Below are 25,959 nucleotides of genomic sequence, written 5' to 3'. Positions count from 1 at the left end.
AATCAGAAATGATTGTACGGAGACCTCATGAAATCACACTCATCAAGTGGGTGGACAACAAGCCTGTTGTCATGGTATCGACCATCCATTGGATTGAGCCCCAGGACACCTGTTCCAGATGATAAAAAAAAGAAAACAAGCAAGTCAAAGTCCCAAGACCTACAGTGGTAGTGGAATATAACAGCAACATGGCCGGGGGGGGGGGGTTGATATGTGCGATTGCATGCTCAGCTACTACAGAATGTCCAGCCGCACCAAGAAGTGGACTGTTTGTACCATGCTCAATTTCACTGATGTAGCCATCACCAACTCATAGATTCAATACTGACAAGACAGCCAGGCCTTGCAATGACCTGCCAAGAAAACTTCCCAATACCTGGAGTTCAAACTCTTCTTGGCTGAGGAGCTGATACCCCAGGCACAGGTATGTCAACGAGATGAAACTGACTCAAGTGATGAAAAATTCTCTCCAGAAATCAAGAAAAAGAAGCCCCACCCAGATGAGAACTTAAGGAAATATGGTGCAATCAATTTGCCCCAAATGGTCAACATTCCAAATGCTTCCAGATGCAGAATGCTTGGATGCAAAAGCAAAACCTTTGTGAGATGCATAAAGTACATCATGTTCTTCTGTGTCTCCAAAAAGTCAGCATACTTAATGAAATACATATAGAGTCAAACATCTAATGAAGAAATCACCAAAGGTTCAGGTGAAATGGTGACGTTACTACAAAATAATGGAAAAGCTACGTTTCTATTTGTGTTGTATGTGATGTTTTACTATGTTGTATATTACTGGATGACTTCAGGATCTTTCCATATACGTAGCTTTTAAACGTTTTGAGAATTATAAAATCCTGTTGTCCACTATAATGGACATGTTGTAAAATTTAAAAAAAATTAAGTTTTAAAATTTTTTTCTATGCAGTGTGTTTTTTTTAACCACCCCAACCCTTAATTTATGTTAAAAAAAAAGAAAGAATTAAAACTTTTTTTCCAGGGTCTCAAAGTGAAAAACTATTTGGTTAGCCTATACCACTATCAGCACTTGGTGGATATTTACAGACTAATTCGATAATTTGAAAGAAATCGGATGGTCATATCGAGAATAAAGCACAAATTGTTTGGCAGCTCTGAACGATTACCCCTGAATAGTAGCAGCACACGGGGACGCTGTTAAATTTGGATGTTTATTTGTTTTGGGTTTTTTTTTTTTGCCCCCCTTCCGGATTTTCTCTAGCAGAAACTGGCAACCTATATGTCGTGCAGGGGGCGGCGCTCTTCCGCAGTAGTTTCTGGAAGGAACCTCATGGTTGCACCATGGAGAAAGTGAGTATCATGCAGCTGTAGTTTGCATTTTTGTGTTGTAAATCACAACCCCGAGCCTTCTTGGTTGTGTTTAAAAGCAAGAATTTATTGCTTTTATTTCGCAGTAACAGTTTTAGTATTCGCATTTTTTCTCAGAGGGGCTTTATTTAACGTTAACAGGCTACAGCCAGAGTAAACCTGACTAAAAACGCTAACGTTAGCTTAGCGTTAACCTGACATTAGTAACTAGTGTCCAGCACTTCGCTATCGTTGCCCTGGTCCCGGTTAAAGTCCTGTGCAAGGGGCTTCTAGAGCACACTAGAGGCTGGTTAGTTAACAGAATTGTCCCGTTTCTACCAAGCGGTACTCGGCTACTGTGTGTTCACTTTTCACCTTAGACAATGTCAATTTTATCGCACGACGCGGTTGATGTTAGCTGTATAATTGACTACAGTGGTTTAATTCAAAAGTAAACATCAGTGCAAAAGGGCTTGCTAGCTATTGATTGACTTCATTTTATTGCCGTTGATTTATATATATACACATATTTTGGCCTTCGCCGGTGTGAAGACATGGCAATCTGATGTTAGCTAATCGCCAACCGGCAAGTGACTGTTAGCCCATCCATATGGACCAGTCACTGCACATTAATAGATGGATATATGAACAAATGGGTCTCGTTTACAAATCATACAACCACACGTCGTGTCTGAAGACTTGGAGAGCCAACTTGTACCAGCTGCAGCGGTTTTCCTATTGTAGATACCGAAATAACGAGGATATTTTTGGACCAGCATCTGCGCTAATCATTGCATGCTACACGCGGCGGTAACGGTGCATCTGTCCCTCTCGAATGTTCTCTCAGCTCTGTCAAGGGAGCTAAAGACGAAAAGTTTTGCTTACTATGATCAGTAGACCTACTTGACATGGACGGATCAGCGATGCAGTCGTCCGTATGTATATATGGGCCCCAACAAATCAAATACTTGGGCATCATTTCACAGCCTTTTCAGTTTGACCAGAGTCCCACATCGGCTTTGGACACAGTTAGCTGTTGTGCTTTGGTCAGGAATGCGTATTTGATAAATCTCCCCTGATGCCTAAATAAGATTTCTAATGTTTTCTTTTAATTGCAAAACTCTGAAATCCTTACAGTGCATTCTTATTGCAAACTTATTGCAAACTTTTTTTCTTGAGTGCAAAGACATTTGAACTAGATTTCTATGCAGTAGCATCTACTTGAAATTCTAAATTTGTGCATGTCTTTTTTATCTAATGCTGTAAACATTTCAGATGGGAAGCTTTGGAGGATAATTGCAACTCATTGCGTTATAAAAATAATTGAATTTTTTATATCATTTGTAGTTATTCTTACACATTATCAGGTAACACAGTTTTAGCCTACCTGCTTTTCTATCATGGATTGAAAGTTGTATTCTGTTTCAGCAAATTAAGTCAGCTATTGAGATAAGTTCTCATAAGTTAGTGAAGAGCTTGATGAAATGTCTCAGATCTGTGATTGTCTAAAATTGCATATCAAATGCTCTGCTGTAATCAGACGTCAGATTTATGGGGCTTATCGTTTTGCACGATGTATAGCTTAACGGTGTATGTCTTGCAAAACAAAGGGAATCAATAGTGAGAAAAGCTAAAACTTGACTTGGTGCAGTTGATGGCAGACACACGTTTGAAACACAGAAGAAACCACATCAAAGAAAGTTGACTCAGTTCATCTGAACACAATTTTGCGTCCAGGTGAACTGATTCAACTTTCTTTGATTTTCTTATCTGGATTATTGAGCATGCATAAAGATAGAAGGAACCGCAGGCTATTTCTGGCACTGCTGCCAAACAGGGCTGTTCCTGTCTGACAAAATGTCACGAAAAGCTGATTGTTTGGCTGTGTTTGACAGCTTCTTTTATAGGCACACATAACATGGGTTTTTGTTCATTTTGATCAGTTGTAGAACTTGATTTGAAGTTTTTAGGGTAAAGGTAATGTTTATGGGGTGTTTGTGTTTTTGTGTGAGAATTTAGCACTGAATGGACATGATGTTCTTATTCTGATTTGTATATTTTACAGGTTTCTGAACTGAAAGATCAGGGCAACAAGGCACTGAGTGCAGGGAATATTGATGAAGCTTTACGCTGCTATACTGACGCCTTGGCCCTTGACCCCTCAAACCATGTCCTATATAGTAACCGCTCGGCTGCACATGCCAAAAAAGGCAACTATGAGAGTGCCCTTCAGGATGCCTGTCAGACCATCAAGATCAAGCCTGATTGGGGCAAGGTAAGGTGACATTGGTCTTGTCCAAGATGTTGATGACAAAAGGCAGTCAACAAAAATGGCATGATGTGTCTCAATTTTGATTAGGGTTATTCTCGGAAAGCAGCTGCCTTAGAGTTTCTTGGAAGATTTGAGGATGCTAAAGTGACTTATCAGGAGGGACTCAGACGAGAGCCAAGTAATCAGCAACTCAAGGAGGGTTTGCAGAACATCGAAGCCCGGCTAGCAGGTAGAAGTTGTAGATTTTACAACTTTGAAATTCGTCGTGCAAATTTCCAGTTGTCTCTCTATGATCCTTTTGAAGTTGTATGCATTCTCTGTTCTCACCTAAGTGGGTAGAAAATGGCTAACAGAATCTCCAAAGCAAAATCACATCTTTAATTGCTGAACACATTGCATGTACAGTGAGTCATGCTCTGTGACCATAATGATAACACTACTAACCATCTGTTAATGACCTCACCAGAAAAAAAGATGTTGAACCCCTTTGCCATGCCCAACTTGTTTGAGAAACTGGAGACAGACCCTCGGACCCGTGAACTGCTATCAGATCCAAGCTACAGAGAACTGTTGGAGCAGCTCAGGAACAAGCCTTCAGAGCTTGCCACGTATGTGTATTTTGAAAGATTATTCAGCTAACGGTTTTTGTTATACGCCATCAGGCTGAAGTTTGATTACAAAATAATAGAGGAGCTGATCAGAAGAAATTTTGTGAAAGGTAGCTAGATCAATATTCAATCCTGATTCGTGACTATCCATTTTATATATTTGGAGGCCAACTGACGTTTCATATATTGTGGTATTTGTAATGGAGTGTGATTTTTCCAGTGCAGAATAAAACTGGTGGTCTACAATGATATCATAGAGCGACCCTTTTCATAGACTAACATTGAAAAGTGACCAAACTCAGGGGTGCCCCGGTGGCTTACCTGATAGAGCGTGTACCACATAAGGCTGAGTCCTTACTGCAGCGACCTGGGTTCGAATTAGGCCCGGGCCCTTCGCTGCATGTCATCCCCTCTGTCTCTGTCTCAACTATTGCTATCAAATAAAGGTAGAAAATCCCAAAAAATCTTTAAAAAAAAAAAAAGAAAGCAAAAAGGGACCAAACTCTTCAAAGCCAGTCAAGTCTAGAATGTTGACATATAGTAGAAAAAATATTTGATTTTGAAAAGGAAACTGGAGAACCCATAAGAAACCACTGAATCAGAAATGCTTCTGTCTGTCTTCCTTTTTTGCAGGAAACTGCAAGATCCTAGAGTGATGACCACACTCTCTGTGTTGCTTGGGCTAGACCTGGCTGGAATGGAGGAGGAGGAAGAACCAGCTCCCCCTCCCAAACCCAAAGAGACTCAGCCACCCCCTCCGAAGGAGGAGGACCTGCCTGAGAACAAGAGAAAGGTTTTGACATTGAACTTTTTGTCATACTTCCGATTATTATCTCCAAAGCGCATGGTACTGTAGTTATAGAAATCTAGAGAGACAGGAGAGTATCAGTTTTTCTTTAGTTTGTTGGGAAAATGTTTAAGTAACTGTTTAAGCCTTCAAAAATCGTGATATATCTTCTTTTGGAGAACAGGAAGCTCATGTGTCTCATTGATATTGTTCACATTGTGAGATTTTAGCCGTTTTAACTCTTGGTTTATGTGTAATCTGTGTCTGCTTCAAATCGCGATTTCTATTTTATGACTAACTAGGCTCTGAAGGAAAAAGAACTTGGGAACACTGCATATAAGAAGAAAGACTTTGATGCTGCACTGAAACATTATGAGGAGGCAATTAAGCATGACCCTACCAACATGACTTATATTTCCAATCAAGCAGGTATGGATTGTCATCTTGTAGAAAACATCTTGAGTTTAAACTTAAGTAGTTATTTGTTAATTCAAATATCGTACCAACTGATCAACTAAATAAGGCAAACTGCAGTTCAAATATGCTATTCATACAATTAAAAAAAAGATTCATGTATGCAGCATGGAAGAATAAATTGTTGAAGATTATTTTATTAAAAAATGCATTAAATGGGTCCTTGGGGGATTATAAGTATTTGTTGAATGCTTAAGAGTAAGTTGACTTTTCCCTCCTGATTTCTGATTGATTGAGTAACCTTTATTTTGAACATCATAAAACAAACACAAAAAATGTACAATATAGAGATAATAGAAAAAATAGTAAAACATTTCCCTAGTGAATGAGTAATAATGGGTGGTATTAAATCCATAATTAATTAGGTAAACAAGAAAATAAATTAATATATGTTTAAAAAAGAGTAGGTAGAAGTTTAAAGGCAGTAAGCTTTACCATGTTAACTCATCTTTCCTTGTTTCCATCTCAGCTGTGTACTTTGAGAAAGGTGACTACGAAAAGTGCAGAGAGCTGTGTGAGAAGGCCATCGATGTGGGCAGAGAGAACAGAGAGGATTACAGACAAATTGCAAAGTGAGTTTCTGTACCCATCTTTAACATTGCTGGAAATTAATCCACTGTCAGTCAAATTGCAGTGTCAAGTAAGTGCATATTACTCATCCAACTGCCGTGTAAGGAACTGAGACGAAGTTATTCTATACGAGCATTCATCGTGAAACTGGGAAAATTCAAACTATCAGACGCAAATGGAGAGAGAACAGTCTTTGTGGTGAATTAGTGGCACAAACATTTAATCTGCAACCAAAACATCGGTCCTCTGGTATTAGAGGAATGTTAAATGGGTTGAAACTAATGAATGAATTTTAAACACCAGTCCAAATGAATAACTAGTGTATCCTAAAGGACAATTCTGTTTTTTACAACCTTGAAAAAAGAGAAAAAACAAGCTGTTAACACATAGTAGTATTCACAAAATTATATTTGGCATCAGGGCTACCAGTTATTCAAAAATGTATGATTAATAACTTTTCATTGTAATGCAGAACATATTTGTTCCATGTCTTTAAAAAAACAGTAGCTGCTACGTGTCTTTGCTTGGCCTTTGGCGGTAAGTTTTTGATCTGTTGTTACTGATTGAGTGTCATTTCAACTTCCTGGGTTTTATTTCCTTGCACCTCGTGTTACATCCCAGTTGATGTTATGTCCCAGTTAGATAAATTGCGAACTTGTGAAACAAACTCAACCCATCCTCAGATGAAATACTAGCTAAACCTGCTGCTCAAATTGTGTAATTGCTCTCATTAAAACAAGCCGCCTTGCCTACAAAATGAATACAATCATGTTCAACTTGTGAAAGCATCTTTGTGATCTGCACTTTTTTGAGTTGAGATGGTTTCTGAAAACATCAAGCCTTGCGTTTCAGTCGTTCAGATGGTCATTTCACTAGTCATTTAAGTAGTGCTCGTGGTTGTACACTTCTTTTCATGTATATCATGTGCTGACCTTTTCTCCATTGCTTCACACCATTGTAAAACACCAGAGCGACACAAACATTATTCAGAAAGGAGTGTTTACTTCTGTAAATAAAAGTTTTCACTGCGGAGGTTTGGTTCACTTTTATTTGGGATGAACTCAACTCTTGATAGACAACCTCAAAATAAGCTCTTGCTTGCGTGTACAGCTAGAAGTTTTCCTTAAAATCAACCCCTGGTTATGATTTCATTTTACCCAAAGGCTTCATTGTGGAGATTTTGGATACAGGACCATGACTAGACAGCTTTACAACGGTATCTGATAGAGTAACTGAACACGAGTCTCAAACCTCTCCTTTCAGCAATAGCAAAAAAAAAAAAAAAAGCCTAGCGTCTCGGTTAGACTGTGTACATGATTTGCCGTTATGTGACTTAGTTGCGCTGGATGGGTAGTTATTAGATTTCGATGAGCACTGCTTCCTATGGTAAGTATAGGTGGGTCATTCCTGCAAGGTGAACCAGGAATTGGCACATCAGTGCGATCGGCCATTGATCTTATTGGACATTTTGGGTGATAACTTTTTACTTACACCTTTATTTTCACCTTGTGAAAATATGTGGTTTAGATAATTGGCTTAAATGGGACTCGTAGAAACATGTCTGACGTTCGTGTTTAGTTTCCCTGTAAAATGCCATTGTAAAGCTGTTCCCCTTATCCAGAATCTCAAAGAAGAAGCTGTTGAGTAAAATGATATAACCAATATGCGTGATGACAAAAAATATGAAATTAAGACCCAGCTTTAAAAAACAAAATGTATTATCCTTGAAGTGTTGCTTACTCAGTTTTAAAGGCCTTTAGCTAGTTATTTTTTTGTTTTGTTTTCCCCCTGTAATGGACAAGTCTCTTCGTTACCATGAATCTGGGTATGGAAAACGATTTTCTCAGGAGATAATATGCACATACACTTACAATTTGCAACATGTAACCTGCATTTTCTACTTTTTCTTTTAAACTTTAAAGCCCTGAATTGTTGACTTAAAATGATAATGACTCATTCATGCAGGTTACTTGAGGCCTCTAATGTACATGCCAAATATCCTATTTAAATTCTCTTTCTCAGTCGTTTTCAGGGATCTCAATTTCACCGATAAATAGTTTGGGACCATTTCTTAACATTTAAAATACAGCTGATTGCAGTATAAGAGGCTTAGTATATTCATTCTAAAAGTTGTTCAAATAACTATTCACCCTTTGCAGACACGTCAAAATTATCACGTGACGAGGGAGACTGCGCCATGACAGACGGCAGTAAGTGATAGACCGGGAAATTCAAAAGCGAACAACAAAAACAAACAAAATATTGCAATGTATGAGTAGCTATTATAGTTTAAATTTAAGTGATGGCTACCAATAGTCAGAGTAATGTTGTGGAGTTGCCCTGTGAAGTGAGTCACCTTGTAGGACGGCACAAAGAGCGATATGGGGAGAAGCTAGCGATAGCAGGGTTAGCTACCGACCCGTACCTTCTTCCTACTGATGTGTTCACGGATCTAGCAAAATCTTCCTGTCTGCCCGAGTTCAATCCACACGATCTGTACCACTATGTTACCAACGGAGTGTCCCCATATACAGGTGCTGACCTAAAAGCATACAAAAGTCTGGATGCTTACCAGTTCTTTGTAGCTGGTTGGGTTACAGAATTGCGGTGCTATGCTCACAGCAAGGGGATGTACCTCATAATGGCAAAGGTAAGACATAGCTAGCCAGCTGTGTATGTTTTTAACCTGTTTCCCCTAGGATGCCATCAAAACTCAAATCGACTGTAACCAAAAGCAGCTCATACTTTCCTTGCCATTTCATAGTAGGTTACGCAGTCTTGCCATCTAGCTAGCATTTGGGTCATTCCATAGAAAGTGTTAAGTTTGAGTCCACAACATTCAAAGGGGACAAGGAGGCATAATAAAACTTGTCAGTAATGTTTTCAGTGTCTGAAGCCACTGATTCAAGTGTACTGGTTAGCATGAAGCAAAATACAATTAAATAATAAATATACAATTTGTATGTTTTTAGCTGTTTTTGTTAAATTACAATCATTTTCTCATGTTCACTCTGACCATTTCTCACATTCATGTAAGGTAACACTTAAAAAATCACATAAATCTCAGACTTTTATTGTTCTTATGAGGAAAAATACTTCCCTCTTCATATGAAATGTGTTAATTAAATTAAAAATGCATAATTTTTGGTTAATATATATATATGTACACACACACACACACAGGTCAGCACCTGTGTATGGGGACACTCCGTTAACATCATGGTACAGATCGTGTGGATTGAACTCGGGCAGACTGGATGATTTTGCTAGATCCGTGAACACATCGGTAGGAAGAAAGTACGGGTCGGTAGCTAACCCTGCTATCGCTTGCTTCTCCACATATCGCTCTTTGTGCCGTCCTACAAGGTGACTCACTTCACAGGACAACTCCACAACATTACTCTGACTATTGGTAGCCATCACTTAAATTTAAACTATAATAGCTACTCATCCGTCGTGATATTTTGTTTGTTTTTGTTGTTCGCTTTTGAATTTCCCGATCTATCACTTCCTGCCATCCGTCATGGCGTTCATATTCCCCGCGAGTGGGATGTGACGTCACGTGCAAAGGGTCAATACTGCAACTACCTAGGAAATTTGAGGATAGAGATTAAATATTAATACAATTATTGGTTTTAAGTATTAATGTGATTGCATTCATGGTGTCATTTTTACATGGTCGTAGCATCACAAACACTGGTGAAAGTTGTTTATAATGGTAAATAAAACTGGCACATTTCACATTTCAGATAAAATAATCTTATTCCAACATAACATGCTGTGATTGATTTAAGACTGTACATGATGTGAGCAAGAATAGCTTAATATGCCACAATTGTACTGTAGGTTGTGAGTCAAGGATTATTCCAAATTCAGTATCATGTAGATTGTTCATATTGATCCATTTCTTCCTATCCTTGCAGGGCCTTGGCTAGAACTGGCAACTCTTACTTCAAGCAGGAGAAATACAAAGAGGCCATTCAGTATTTCAACAAGAGTTTAACTGAGCATCGCACCCCTGAAGTCCTAAAGAAGTGCCAACAGGTGAGGTTTATTTGCTGTCTCGTTCAGCTTTTTTCCAAAAAATTGAGCAATGTTGTGTCAACTGAATAACTTCAGATGCCAAGCTGTATTTATTCACCTGCTAAAATCATCTTTAACAACAAAAGCATGTAGAAATGTCTTTATGCATGCTCAGTAATCCAGGTAAGAAAATCAAAAAAAGTTCATTAGGACACATTTATTGACAGATATGTTTCCTCACTCATCTAAGTGAACTCTTCAGTCTAAGCTGACTGCAGTGCAGGTATCCCCACCCTTTTAAACAATGCAGATGCATAACGACAGAAACCAGTGATCAGTTTTATAAACGAATATGGGCGTGACCATTAGCTAGCGTTACAATGGCCATGTGTACTATTCACAGAGGATTTGGCAATGTTTGCAATCACAGCAAGTACATTTGTCGCCATCTTACAATGCTGTGATTGCAAACCTTCCCAAATCCTCTGTGAATAGTACACATGGCCGCTGTAACTCTAGTTAATGGTCACGCCATATTTGCATATGAAACTGATCGTTGGTTTCGGTCGTTATGCCACTGTATTGTTTATTTTGGTGGGGATACCTGCAGTCAGTGTAGACTGAAGCGGCCATTTAGACGAGTGATGAAACGTAAACGTTGTGTCCAGATGAACTGATTCAACTTTCTTTGCATGTAGAAATATTTTTGTAAACAGGGTCACTTTAGATTTTTTTAGGTCTTCAATGCCATCGAAGTGTTGCAAATCCTTAACACTAGAACGACCAAGGGGGTCATTTTGACAGGTTTAGATTTTCAAAGTTTACTAACTTTGTGGAAGAAAGAAAAGATACAGACCTGTCACTCCCTGAATGCTCCTGAAATTGCATATATTTGCATTAAAATTAGTTTTAGATCAATTGCACAAAAAAAACAAAGTTATGATAAGATCTACCTAAAATGACCATGAGTCATCAAAATGATCGCATGTAATTTGCACGTGATCGTGCGCATCATGTCACTATGGCATGTGTTGGTCGCATCATTTCCTTCGTGAAGTTCATTGCTCTGTCCTAGAAACACACTAGTGTTCTCCAGTGCAGAGAAATAGTCTAAACTTGATTTTTGATTATTGCCAACATGTCTGGTTACAGACACTGTTTCAGACACACCATGAATACCACCGAGGCGTTGCAGTATTTACAGACATTGGACAGTGGCGATTTTAAATTGTTTGAAAAAATAGTATTAAAATTGTTAAAATGTTAATTTTGGTATCAGTCATCTCTTAACAGACACACTAACATATGCAATGCATTAATCTCTCAATTGGTTATTTGTCTTGACTGAATGTTGAGTTTAAAAACCGGCTGTCATTTTGACGGCCCATGGTCGTTTTAGGTAGGAGTGAAATCCCGGTCATTCTAGTGTTCAAACATTTTCTAAAATTTCAACAACAGTGCTATTGAGACTTTCCTACGATCAGCACCTCAGTTTAGATGTGAAATGTTGAATTGAAATGAAATCAATCAGTGACTGAATTTGATTTTCAGTGCATTTCACTGTGAATGACTATTTGGTTAAACAGTAGTTCTGCTTCACACTGTCTTACTGGGTACTTAGAGAAAGAAACTCCATGGTAAGAATTTAAGATGTGAGATGAGAAACATACTTTTCAAAATGTTCCCAAGTGCCAATATCATCACTGACTGCCTTGAACAGAAAGGACATTTTACCTGCTGTGATTTCACCACAACTTATAACAGCACTTAATGACTGTTTGTTTACATTCTGTCTGAATAATTAGGCAGAGAAGATAGTCAAGGAGCAGGAGAAACTTGCCTACATCAACCCTGAAGTCGCGCTGGAAGAGAAGAACAAGGGCAACGAGGCCTTCCAAAAAGGTAGGGTGTTTGGTTGTGTGTTTGATTGTGTCTGTTTTATTACTTGCAGTAGTTGTTTATTGCCTGTGTCTTGAAGACTATATCTTAGAGCGTATTCTTATCATTCTGCTATTCACAACGCCAGCACTTTTTTCCCCCCACTCTTAACGTAGAACCAGTGGCAAGGCAGATAAAAACAGTTGTTTTAAAATAGCATTGCCCATAACTTCATTATTTTTAGTAGAGGTCTTTCTAGAGTTGAAGAATTTAAAGAAATGTTGAGTTTTTCATAAAAGCACACCTGACATGCACACTTTTTGTGTGCCTACAATTAGCTTAAGAGAAGGCTGAACTTCATGCAGTGCAGTTTGCTGACAGTTAGATTGGCTCTTCTATTTCCAACCTGAAAGCTAACGCAATCGGTCTCCTCTGTACCATGGTTTAACAAAATACACAAAACACATTCATGCATGCATCTCTTGTTCATTAAAATAACCTGCTTATTTCTATGATATAAACAAAACAAAAGTAGTGGTCTGTGTTTGGTATCTGATATTGTTAAAGCAAAGAAAAACAGTAGTATGAAATTTGTCTCTGAAACAGGAGACTATCCTGTAGCCATGAAACATTACACTGAGGCCATCAAGAGGAACCCCAATGATGCCAAGCTCTTCAGTAACAGAGCTGCCTGCTACACAAAGTTGTTGGAGTTTCAGCTTGCTCTGAAGGTACTGTGCCACCGAGCAATCCCATGTGTATGAGATGCTAACCTGGCTCAAGTGTAAATTCATTGTAAAGTGAAAATTCCAATATTATTCTTATCTGTTTAGGATTGTGAGGAGTGCATCACACTCGATCCCAACTTCAGTAAGTAGGGAACTTTCATTGATCAATATTGCATGTGAACTCTATGCCAGAAAAAATTGCCAGCTTTATAGTGTTTTGATTTTACGATGTTTTTAAAATAACATAAGGGTGCTCTGGTGTGCTCATTCGGTTTGGTACGTACCATGTAAGCTCAGGCCTATGGCCTATCACAGCATCCTGAGTCTGAATCCATACTGGCTGCATGTCTTCTCCAACTGTCTTAACCCATGTTTCCTATCTACCTCTACCATCCTGTTGAAAGAAAAATTACATGAGTGCCTTTGTCCACAGTTAAGGGCTACACACGCAAGGCAGCTGCTTTGGAGGCCATGAAAGATTTTTCCAAAGCTATGGATGCATATCAGAAGGCTTTGGAGCTTGACTCTTCCTCAAAGGTATAGTCTATAGCCCTATGTTTAACTTTATCTTTAGATCTAGAGTATATATCTGAACCTGTACATATTCCCAGACACATTCCTGTAGATACTGTATATGGCCAAAAGTATGTGGACACCCCCTGTAATGGGTGAATTTGGCTGTTTAGGCCACATCCATTGCTAGCAGATGCATAAAAATTTCCCCGGGCGCTGCAGCTGCCCACTGCTCATATACAATAGGATAGTTTGGATGCAGGGGACAAATTCATTGTAGCAATACAATTTGTTGTAAGAATACAATGTCAAATAAAGTGGCTTTCGCTTTCATAATCAAGCACACAGCCATGCAATCTCTATAGACAAACACTGGCAGTAGAATGGGTCGTACTGAAGCGCTCAGTGACTTGCAACATGGCCCTGTTATAGGATGCCATCTTTCCAAAAAGTCTATTAAGCGAATTTGAGCCCATTTAAACTTAAAGTGCTGTTATTGTGAAACGGAAAGGAGCAACAATAGCTCAACTGTGAAGCGGTAGGCCACACAAGCTCATCGAATGGGACTGCTGACATGCGTGGTGCATAAAAATCGTCTGTCCTCGACTGCAACGCTCACCACCAAATGCTGAACTGCTTGGAAGCAACGTCTGCACAAGAATTATTGGTTGGGAATTTAATGAAACGTGTTTTCATTGCCAGGCAGCCACACACAAGCCTAAGATCACTGTCCACAATGCCAAGTGTCAGATGGTGTGGTGTAAAGCACACCGCCATTGGACTCTGGAGCAGTGGAAACGTGTTCTCTTGAGTGATGAATCACGCTTCACTATCTGGCAGTCTGAAGGATGAATTTGGGTTTGGCGGATGCCAGGAGAATGCTACCTGCAAATGCTAACTTCCAACTGTTAAGTTTGGTGGAGGAGGATTAATGGTCTGGGGCTGTTTTCATGGTGTGGTCTAGGCGCTTAGTTCCGGTGAAGAGAAATCTTAATGAGACAGCATAAGATCCCATTCTAGAGAATTGTGTGCTTCTAGCTTTGTGGCAACATCAAAGGAAGTTGAATCACGGGCGTCCGGGTAGCATAGCGGTCTATTCCGTTGACCTACCAACATGGGGAACTGGTTTGAATCCCCGTGTTACCTTCAGCTTGGTCGGGCGTCCCTACAGACACAATTGGCCATGTCTGCGGGTGGGAAGCCGGATGTGGGTATGTGTTCCGGTCGCTGCACTAGCGCCTCTTCTGGTCGGTCGGGGCACCTGTTCAGGGGGGAGGGGGAATAGCGTGATCCTCCCATGTGCTACGTCCCCCTGGTGAAACTCCTCACTGTCAGGTGAAAGAAGCGGCTGGCGACTCCACATGTATTGGAGGAGGCATGTAGTAGCCTGCAGCCCTTCCCGGATCAGCAGAGGAAGTGGAGCAGCGACCGGGACAGCTTGGAATACAAGAAAGTTGAATCGGTTTATCTGGACACAACGTTTTTTGAGAGAAATGTTTCATCACTAATCTAAATGACCTCTTCGGTCTCAACTGACTACAGGTATCCCCACCCTTATAAACAAAACAGTGGCCCAGGTAGTGTGGCGGTCTACTCCGTTGCCTACCAAGTCAAGTCAATCGCCGGATCAGATCCCCGTGTTACCTCTGGCTTGGTCGAGCATCCCTATAGACACAATTGGTTGTCTGCGGGTGGGAAGGTGGATGTGGGTATGTGTCCTGGTCGCTGCACTAGCGCCCCCTCTGGTCGGTCGGGGCACCTGTTCAGGGGAGAGGGGGAACTTGGGGGGGGGGGGGGGGGGGTAGCGTGATCCTCCCACGCACTATGTCCCATGTCCCTCTGGTGAAACTCCCCACTGTGTCAGATGAAAAGAAGTGGCTGGTGACTCCACATGTATCCGAGGAGGCATGTGGTAGTCTGCAGCCCTCCTCAGCTCGGCAGAGGGGTTGCAGCAGCAACCGAGATGGCTCGGAAGAGTGGGGTAGTTGGCCAAGTACAATTGGGGAGAAAAAGGGGGGGGGGAATCAAAAAAAAATACAGTGGCATAACGACCGAAAACAGATTGGTTCCATATGCAAATTGCCATAAGCATTAACTAATTTCAATGGCCCTGGGTGTAATCTATGGTACAAAATTCTGTCAATAGCGTTGTCCTGTTCTAACAGCTCTTGCCTGCCGCCCAATGACTGCTGGGATTGGCTCCAGGATCCCACAACCATAAGTCGGATAAGTGGTTTGGATAATGGATGGATGGATGTTCTAACAGCTTCAGACAATCTTCTTGTAACCACTGCCTGGGTCTTATAAGTATTCATGTCGCTAAGTAACATCATAACTTTGTCATGATAGTCTGTCTGGTTTAATAAAACAGTGTGTCTGCCTTTGCCTGCCAGAAGGTTGATGATGATGTTATTGTCCTTACTGAGAGTCATGAGAGCTTTCCTCTTGTCTCTACTGATGTTGGACGGTGGCACTTTCACATTGCTGAGGTAGGCTGAAACTTTCATCCGCAGTTGCTCCGCTTCCAGGTCCGTGATGTTGTTTTTATGGATCATTGATTCTGTGGCTGTGATCAGTTCCACTGTCAGGATTTGCCTTGGCGTGACAGCAAAATTCAGCCCCTTAGCAAGGATGTCTTTCTCTGCCTTGGTGAGTTGTCTGTCTGACAGATTCTTCACCCACTTGTCCACATTGCTGGCATGTGTCTGGCGTCCATCTCTCTGTCTGCCATCGAGGTCGCCGTCCGTTGTCTGCCGATGTCTCTGGCGTGCAGTAAGTAGGTCGAACTCCTTTTGCTGCCTGGTTTTCGTCTTTCCGTGTTGTGCTAGATGAGCCTTCTCTGAACTCAATCACATGTTGAATATCAATCAGTCAAGCTGCATTTTATGTAGCGCTTTTCTAGCTGCAACAGCCACTCGGAAGTGTTTTACAAATAATACAAATACTGGCGCTTATCCCAGTAGTCATTGGGCGGCAGGCAAGGAGACACCGGGGACAGGCCGCCAGTCCAGCTCAAGGCCAACACATTCACACCTAGGTACAATTTAGTATGGCCGATTCACCTGTCCTACATGTCTTTGGATTACGGGAGGAAACCAGAACACCCGGAGGAAACCCATGTGGACACGGGGAGAACATGTAAACCGCACACAGAGGACGACCTCGGATGACCTCCAAGATTGGATAACCCTGGGTTTTGAACCCAGGACCTTCTTGCTGTGAGGCAGCCGTGCTACCCACTGCGCCACTGTACCGCCCGCTTTCAAAGCATCAATGGTAAAATTTGTTTGTCTCACCCGTTGTTCAACAGCTGACTCTGTGTCATCTGGAGGATCTTGTCAGCTCGGTGGCCTTTGAGCAAAGATTTCATTTGCAGGCTCTTAGATGTAATCCTGCTCTGTTTGCGTCTGAGGCTGAATCTCAGGTGGTTCCTGTAGTTTGCAATCTTATGCATCGTTCGCTCATCCTCACGTACAAGTTTAAGGTAATCCTTGTCAAAATTGGTCAAAATGCATGCACAATAATCCAGGTAAGAAAATCAAAGAAAGTTGAATCCGAATGTTGATTGAGAGAGAAATGTTGCATCACTCATTTAAGTGACCTCAAAGGAAATTGAATCAAGTGCAACTGGACTTGGTATATATCCAGTTGCACTTGATTCAATTTCCTTTGGATAACCATGACCTGGATGAATGAGAACATTCACAGACATTTAAGTGACCTCTTCAGTCTCAACTGAATGCAGGTATCCGCACCCTTACAAACAATACAGTAGCATTACAGTGTGTACTATCCACAGAGGATCCTCTGTGGATAGTACACATTGCCATTGAAACTCTCGTTAATTCTCACTCCAATTTGCATATGAAACCAATAGTTTTCGGTCATTATGCATCTGTATGGTTTATAAGGGTGGGGATACCTGCAGTCAGTTGAGATTGAAGAGGTCACTTGGATGAGTGAGGAAACGTTTCTCTCTGAATAAATGTGTCTAGATGAACTGATTCAATTTTATTTGATTTTCTTACCTGGATTATTGAGCATGCATAAAGACTATTTGTGGCAAACATTTTGGGAAGGCCCCCATACTGTTTCTTTATGGCGATGCCCCTGTACACAAAGCAGGTCCATAAAGACATAGTTTGCCGAGTGTAGTGTGGAAGAACTTGACTGAGCCCTAACAGAGCCCTGACTTTAACCCCATCCAACACCTTTGGGATGAATTGGAATGGCGACTATGAGTCAGGCCTTCTCCGCAATATCAGTGCCCGACCTCACTAATGCTCTTGTGACTGAGTGGGAGCAAATATCTGAAGCCATGTTCCAAAATCTAGTGGAAAGCCTTCCCAGAAGGGTGAAGGCTTTTATAATGTTAAAGGAGGGACACTATATTAATGCCCATGGTTTTGGAAAGCGATGTTCAATAAGCACACATGGGTGTGATGTTCAGGTGAGGACATACTTTTGGCCATGTAGTGTATATGTCTCCTCAATCTCAAAATTGAGACTAATAATTAAGATTAAGGCTAATTCTTAGACTGCTTGACCCCTTTTTTACATGAAGGGTAATTGGGAACAACCACTAGGTTGATGTTAAGTGTGCTCGATAATGTACTTTAACTGGCTTCTCTTTTTTCCAGTGCAGTAGTAAACGTGGCAAAGAAATGTTCATGACATGTTCTTTTCAAATGAGCCCAAATGATATTAACTGCTTTTTTTGTTGAACCAGCTTATCACAACAGGGTCCACGATTTGTAGGCAGGTGATTAAGACAATGGCCAGAATGATTGTGGATTAAGAATTAGTTGAAAAAATGCATGTAGATGTTTGTAATTCGCATAAATTCTTATGGGGAGCACAATGGCTATGTTGGAGTTTGTGGTACCTTTAATTTATAACCAAATTTGCCTCTCCTTATACTTCCAATTCTTCACTATGGTGATGCTGTCTATCTATCACCTTGTTCTTCTTAACACAGCATATAATAGACTGCAGGTTTATCCTTGCATGTCCTTTTCTCACTCATTACTGTATGATGCACTTAAATGGCCATCTCTAAATGTAGGAAGACACATTCTCTGGCTTCAACTTATATTTAAATGTATTCATTTCAAATATCTTACTCATTTACAACAGTGTCTTGTACCTTTTATTTCAAGTTGTCAAGTTAAGCACTTTGCTCAGCAATATTTTTCAGTTTATTTGTTTATTTTTTTTAGTTCGATGTCTGTCTGTGTACGTTACTGTATTGATAACTATTTCTGTTTTCAATCCTCTGTTATGTAGTGATTCTGATATACGTTGGGACCCCCTCGAAAATGAGATTGTACATCTGAAGGGGTTTATCGTAATAAATAAATTTTGAACATAACCAAATAACAAAATTTTTGTTATAACCAAGTACTGTTTGCTGATGATAGCAGCTACTGCAGGTGGTCATCTAGGCAGAAGTGTGCACTGCACCATGTGCCTTTTCCATAATAGCAGCATAAATGTGGTTAAGATGGTGCTTTTTCCACAAAAAAATACTAAATAGTGTGGCCTGTCTGAAAATTAGCATTTGTATACACCCTTTACTAAATCTGGTAATGTAATTCTCAATAATGCACATTGTGTGTCAATGCCCTATATATACTCATTTAATATATAAAAAAAATTATCAAAAGACAAATGGAGAATATTTATTTGAAATCGTATCATTGCAAGGATACATCCTTTATATTTAGTTGTTTTATTTGTTGTGTTAAATTCTACCTCTAGTGTTTCGGCAGCCATTTTCCTGATGCCAGTTAAGTTCATCTAAAGAGGAATAAAGAAAAAGATCCTTAACCTTACCTTACTCGATTTCCCTTTTTTCTCATTCAGGAAGCCACGGAGGGCATTCAGCGTTGTGTCATGAGCCAGGCTGTAAGGAACGACAGCCCCGAGGAGGTGAAAAGAAGGGCCATGGCAGACCCCGAGGTCCAGCAGATCATGAGTGACCCAGCCATGCGAATGATCCTGGAGCAAATGCAGAAAGACCCTCAGGCACTCAGCGAGTAAGCTCAACTCCCTTGTCGAAAGAGTGTTGACTCAAATTACTGTCACGTACAATAAAAGTATACAATCAGTCATTGAAATGTACAAAGTTTTAAATGCCCCCCATTTCTTCCCTTTTTTCCCTCAGTCACTTAAAGAATCCAGTAATTGCTCAGAAGATTCAGAAACTCATAGATGTGGGATTGATAGCCATACGGTGATGGGAGAAAACGGCCTGACTCCTGAAGAAACTGCAAGTCCACAGTGGGGAAAAAAATTGCAATTCCTTCCAGTTATTGGATCCTCATCTCTTTTTGCCTTCAAATGGCCCAGTCTCAGACTTTAACATGTTTTTTTTTTGTTTTTTGAAATCAGTCATAATTTCCACATTATAATGATGGAAGTATCTTTCGCCCTCTGCAAAAACAACTTCACAACACTCCTTCTGAAGGAAATAGTAACAATATTGGCAGAAAATTATAATAATTTAAATGAGGTGCACCACCCAAGGCAAAAAGGGGAAATCCACTCTTAAGACGGTTCACATATATATGTCAATTAAACGCTTGTTAACTTAAATAGTTCAGGAATTCAAAGTTAGGAATTAAATTGTTACATGACTAAAACCAAACAAATGGTAATGACTTGACTCATAATTTCAAAATGGTCATCCTTTTTTTTCCATTGCCTTGATCACTCCCAAGTATATGCTGGCTAAAAGATGGAAAGACCCAGCCCTTAGTGCATCTCCTCATTCTCCCATCTACTGGTTTTGAAAACACATCTCTCAATTCCTAGCCCAGTGATACTCAATCATTTGCCATCAAGGACCGTGTGTGTGTGTGTGTGTGTGTGTGTGTGTGTGTGTGTGTGTGTGTGTGTGTGTGTGTGTGTGTGTGTATATATATATATATATATATGTGTGTGTGTATGTATATATACACATACACATATGTGTGTATGTGTGTGTACACACACATATTTCCAGCCCAAACTACAGCTGATTTCACTGATTAGCCCACTTTCAACCAGACGGGAGAGAACTAAGCAGTGAAATTAGCTGGCGTATTGTTGAGGTTGGAAAGAAAACCAGAATACCCGTGGTACATGGTTGAATATCACTGTCCTATAACCATTTCTTTTTTTTTATAAATTTATTTCTGATTTTTCCCTTCCAATTTAGTGGCCAATCGATCCCTATTTTAGTTCAAACACCCACCCTCGCACTGCATGCGTTCGCCAACTGCATCTCTCCGGCCGGCAGTCTCGAAGGAGACGCTTTGCCACTTCCGTGACAAGGCAAATCCAGGCCGAATCACTGCTATTCCGACACACAGAGATGCATTCATGTGACGAACACAAGCCGACTCCGCCCCCCTCCCGAAGACAGCGTTGCCAATTATTGCTGCTTCACCGAGTCTGGCCATAGTCGGATCTGACAAGACCGGGGCGCGAACCCCAGTCCCCAGTGGGTAACTGCATCGACACAAAGCCGATGCTTAGACCGCTACACCACCGCGGACCACATCCATTCTTAAAACGATTAGCCCTCGTAAGCACATTGGATAATGGCACTGGGATATGAACTAGTTAAAAATGTCCATTTCAAGCCTGTAAGCCCATTCCTGTCATGGAACAGTTTTAAGTGTATTGTTAATTTACACACCACTCAATTGACGTCAAATTGGGGTTTTGATGGGGGAGTGGGGCTGGACTACGAAATTGCAATAAAAAGGAACTTGTTTATAAACCCCATGAGGTCCAATGTTAGTCTGTGTTTCTGTAACAGCCAGAGCCTAAATATTATTAGAGGGCTTCTAGGTAGTAGCACCCGTCTTTACAGTAAAGTTTCCTCCACTGATGAAAGTACCGGGGTGTGCCCCTGCACTAAACTGCTCTAATAGTTATTTGGATTTGGCCAAAGGAGGGTATCATAGCTTGACCTCAGGTGAGTCTGAAGAGTTTCATGTTTAGTTGTGGTTAGATGGATATTTAATGGCCCCTAACGACTAAAAGATGTAAGGTCTTGATCTTGATGAGCAGCAACTGATTTGGTATGATCATTTGTGGACATTTTCATTTATCGCTGAACACTTGACAACTGGCTGTGGTATTGATAAGTGGTAGTTTGATGACGGGTCTTAAATTAAGTTTAGCATTGGCTGCTGTGACCAAAGCCTGGTGGCAGTCCCTGTTTTGAGATGATAGAGCTAATGTGAGTTCTGTGTTTGGGGTGAATTTACCTTTTTCAAAGCGCCACAAAACGGTGATGCCCTCTGTTGCTTGAGTAACAAGATTCACGATTGTCTCGCTTCATGTTTAATATCCCGTTTTGATTTCGTAACTTGTCACAAAGCTCCTGCAGGGTACCATCATTCTGCAAACACGGGACTGGGAAGGAGACGGGATAATGTCAGTTATATATTTCACTGTTTTTAAATGTGATATCTTTAATGTCTTTGTTTTGGACACTGCTGTTGCAGTCCGTCTTCAGAGAAGTAAACTGTCGAATATCCATTCTGAGTGAAAATTAACAGTACCAACTATTAACCAACATGTCAGGCGTGGCTAAAAAAAGTACCTCAGGAGCATCGTTGTCACATCTCGACCAATTTATTGTGATAAGGGAGTGGAAGATGCTGAACATCAATTTCATCAATCCTCTTTTTCTTTTTTCTTTTTTTTCTGGTTAGGGCAATTCCAGTAGATTTGCTGTAATTACAGTTCTTTGAATTGTAAAGCAAAACTAAATTAAAAATGACATTTGCAGACATTTCTACCATTTACCATTGTAGTACAGCTAGCCTGTGAACAGTGTGGTACTCTAAAAGGATATAAAAGAAATTGTCCCTAAATTGTGAAGTGGAAAATGACTGTTCTGCAAAATAAATCTGAATGTATTTCGAAGGCTACCTGTGCCTATTTGGGTTTTTGTGTTCACTTTCACTGCCGTTTCACGTTCACCGTTTTGCAGCAGTTCAGATTCCAGTATTGAAAGATGCACACACGAGCAGTAAATGTGCAGAGAAAACCATTATTTATTTATTCTTATTCTTGATGTGCAACAAGAGTATATTCCCACCATTTTAATATATCAGACCCTCACCATGGTTTGTTTGTTCAAGGCTTGTATTTACGAAACGGATACCACCCAAATGGGTAGGCTATTAAGTGTGACTGTGCCTATGAGTATGCACATAAGGAATTTGACACCAGCTTCTAGCACTTGCACGCATCACTCACACACACACACACAAAGCAATAAATGGAACAACAAACAGGACATCGGAGGCAAGCATGTATGCACAACAGGTACTATGTCACTACTGTACAGTTTTGTTATGGTTGAATAATCAACAACCTATGCACATATATCATATTGCTTATAGCCCACATTGCCCATGAACCATACCACAACACTAAAACCTATCATGCCCATATACAATACTATATATACTCACACTATCTACTACTACCACCACTACTACTACTACTTTCGGCTGCTCCCGTTAGGGGTCGCCACAGTGGATAATCTGTTTCCATCTCTTCCTGTCCTCTGCATCTTCCTCTGTCACACCAGCCACCTGCGTGTCCTCCCTCACCACATACATAAACCTCCTCTTTGGTCTTTCTCTTTCCCTCTTCCCTGGCAGCTCCATATTCAGCATCCTTCTCCCAATATACCCAGCATCTCTCCTCCACACATGTCCAAACCGTCTCAATCTTGCTTTGTCTCCAAACCGTCCAACCTGAGTGGTCCCTCTAATATACTCGTTGCTATGCATTATCTCCCTGTGTCTGCATGGGTTTCTTCCAGGTAGATGGCTGGATTGCATTTATATACTCCGGTTTCCTCTCACCATTAAAAAGACATGCATATTAGGGTTAATACTCCTGTCTGTGTTCCTGAGCAAGGCAATGGAGAGAAGAACTGGAGTTGGTCCCCGGGCGCTGCAGCTGCCCACTGCTCCTATACAATAGGATGGGTTAAATGCAGAAAACAAATTCGCTGTAAGAATATAATGACAAAGTGGCTTTCTTTTCATTCTAATCCTGTCCTTCTTCGTCACTCCCAACGAAAATCTTAGCATCTTCAACTCTGCCACCTCCAGCTCCACCTCCTGTCTTTTCATCAGTGCCACTGTCTCCAAACCATATAACATAGCTGGTCTCACAACCATCTTGTAAACCTTCCCTTTAACTCTTGCTGGTACCCTTCTGTCGCAAATCGCTCCTGACACTCTTCTCCACCCACTCCACCCTGCCTGCACTCTCTTCTTCACCTCCCTTCTGCACTCCCTGTTACTTTGTACAGTGGACCCCAAGTATTTAAACTCATACGCCTTCACCACCTCTACTCCTTGAATCTTCGCCATTCCGCTGTCCTCCCTCTCATTCACCCATATGTAGTCTGTCTTGCTCCTACTGACTTTCATCCCTCTTCTCTCCAGTGCATACCTCCACCTCTCCAGGCTCTCCTCAACCTGCTTCCTACTGTCGCTACAGATTTTTTTTCTCTTTTATAGAAAAAACATTCAAAATACAACACACATATACCAAACCAATACGGAACTAAAACATTTCACAAACCCACCGAACTCCACAGAATCAAAGAGGACAAGAATAAAAAAAAAAATACAACACAGGCAGACAAAACAGAAAATATTGAGGTAACCTGTAGGCCGTGGCATGGCTTCCAGCCTACAGACCCCCATCAAATCAAAGAAATCAAACAAAAAATACACACAGACCATGCACAGCATACTGTTCAACCAAAATCCAACATTACCCTCCCTCCTTCCCCAATCACAACAAAAGTGCGCCCCTCCACAAACTAACTCTTCTTGTCTAACATAACCGTACAACATATTAACACCTCTTTCCATTATGCTCCTAAAAATATTTCACACCTCAGCTTTCCTCTTTTCATAATAGGGCTATATTCATCCTTAACTTGACAGCAAACCTTGCATGGCTTGAAACATAATTTAATAAATTAACATTACATCCATTCACTTTGCCAGCCACCCCAAACAAGCACAATTCTCTCAACAAACCCACCTCCCAAACATCTACTTAATAATTCCTTCATTTTCAACATGTGTCCCTCCAGCTCACAACATCCAACAAACTCATGCATAAATGTTTCCACTCCCACACCACACACATCACATTCTTTCTTCATATTCACATCAAACTTACTAATTATTAAATCATTGAACACCCTATTATGCCTTAATAAACAAAACAAAAAAAATCAAGATTTTCACATTCAACACTATTCCACGTCACTCTCAGATTCATCCATATCCTCCCTACATCCACCTCATTCATAACCCTCTCCCACACTTTCTCCGCAGCAGGTCTTCACACTTCTTCTCCTCTTAAACAGCTATGCATCACTCTCATTTTCACACTCATCACACTCATCCTTCTCCCACATACATTTCTGTCTCCTTCCTCATCCAACACAGCCTCTCTCTCACTCATACTGACCCATTCTCTCAGTACCCCCCCCCCTTGATCTTTCCACATATCCCCTCCGCTGTTCCCAACCACATTTCATCACCCCTTCCCTTCACTTCATCTACCAGTACCTGTGCCCTCATAAACCCTGGTACATACAACTGTGTTGCACTGGATGGGCTGTGTGTTTTGTTTTTTTAATGTTTTTTTTTAATGAGCTGTATGGTAGGACATCAGGGGTTAAAGTAAATATAGATAAGTCAGAAGTTATGCATATAGGGGCAGGTAGAGAAGATTTAGGGATATGATTAAAAGAGAATAAGGGTTATTTCAGGGTGTTAGGTGTGAATTTAAGGAATGAGGACAAGGAAGAGAGAGATATACAATATGAAGAGATATTGAATAAGATTAGGATGATATCAGGGCTTTGGAAACTTAGGGGGTTGAAGCTGAAAGGGAAGGAGATGGTTGTTAATGGATTAGTTATGAGTATGATCGCGTATGTAATGAATGTATTGGATGTGCCTGAGAGAGTGTTGAAGGAGGTGGAAAGAATGGTGAGTGATTTTCTATGGGATGGGAAGGGAGTTAGGATAGCAAGGGAGGTGATGAAAAATTATTACAAAGATGGTGTGTTGAAGTTAATCAATTTAGGGGTAAAAAGAAAGCACTTAGCACTTAGGGTGAAAATGATGGTAAGATACACAAGAGGGATCACAAAAAGAAGATGTTTCTAAGGGAGGCAATTTATAAATGTGGCGGGTGTGGGGAGAGTGGAGTGTATATATGCAGCTGAAAAAAAGGGTATGTTGAGCGGAGGGTCTGAGTTTACAAGGAGGTGCTGGAAGCGTGGGGAGAGTTTGTGAAATGTGTGCAGTATGACTGTAAGAATGTGAAGCAGGCGTGGGAACAACCAGTTGTTGTTTTTTTTTAAATCCAAAAATCACATTTCAGGGGAACACACTTTATAACAGGGTGACTTGGAGGGCAGGGTTTGTGACGATATGGGATCTATGAGTATCAGGAATCAGGAACCATTTATTTGTCATTTCACTTTATGTACTACGTACACAAAAGAACTGAAATCCCATTTCCCCCAGCCCACAGCAGTGCAACACAAAAGACGAAAACACATATCAGAGAAAACAAAGTAAAAAAAAAACAAAAAAACACACAAAAAAGATCAAATATAGAAACCATAAAACTAAATTCAAATTCTGCGTGTCAATCCAGTTGAACTCGACTGCTCTCCTCAATCTGTTGAACGCTCCGTCAGTATCACTCACTGGTCCAGGC

The 25,959-nt window shown here is 40.7% G+C and overlaps 1 protein-coding gene across 1 annotated transcript; it reads left to right on the top strand.

Moving 5' to 3' along the window:
* The first annotated feature begins 1,307 nt into the window (after window positions 1–1,307).
* On the top strand, window positions 1,308–20,047 carry stip1 (stress-induced phosphoprotein 1). Its single transcript, XM_056284426.1, has 14 exons — window positions 1,308–1,329; window positions 3,392–3,601; window positions 3,686–3,827; window positions 4,065–4,206; window positions 4,840–4,999; window positions 5,296–5,422; window positions 5,937–6,039; window positions 9,961–10,081; window positions 11,866–11,962; window positions 12,545–12,669; window positions 12,772–12,808; window positions 13,100–13,203; window positions 19,045–19,217; window positions 19,346–20,047. Exons 1-14 carry the CDS (start codon window positions 1,321–1,323, stop codon window positions 19,416–19,418), a joined length of 1,623 nt encoding a protein of 540 aa, XP_056140401.1. The 5' UTR covers window positions 1,308–1,320; the 3' UTR covers window positions 19,419–20,047.
* Window positions 20,048–25,959: the final 5,912 nt, after the last annotated feature.

Source organism: Lampris incognitus, chromosome 8 (assembly GCF_029633865.1).
Source record: "Lampris incognitus isolate fLamInc1 chromosome 8, fLamInc1.hap2, whole genome shotgun sequence".
Classification (NCBI taxonomy): Eukaryota; Metazoa; Chordata; class Actinopteri; order Lampriformes; family Lampridae; genus Lampris; species Lampris incognitus.
The sequence above is the reverse complement of the archived record's forward strand: the minus strand, read 5'-3'. Positions and strand labels throughout refer to the sequence as shown.

What these genes read in the sequence shown, in the direction of transcription:
- stip1 (XM_056284426.1), top strand. An exon ending in TCCTAAAGAAGTGCCAACAG is followed by an intron (nt 10,082 to 11,865) that starts GTGAGGTTTATT and finishes CTGAATAATTAG; the next exon opens with GCAGAGAAGATAGTCAAGGA. An exon ending in CACACTCGATCCCAACTTCA is followed by an intron (nt 12,809 to 13,099) that starts GTAAGTAGGGAA and finishes CTTTGTCCACAG; the next exon opens with TTAAGGGCTACACACGCAAG.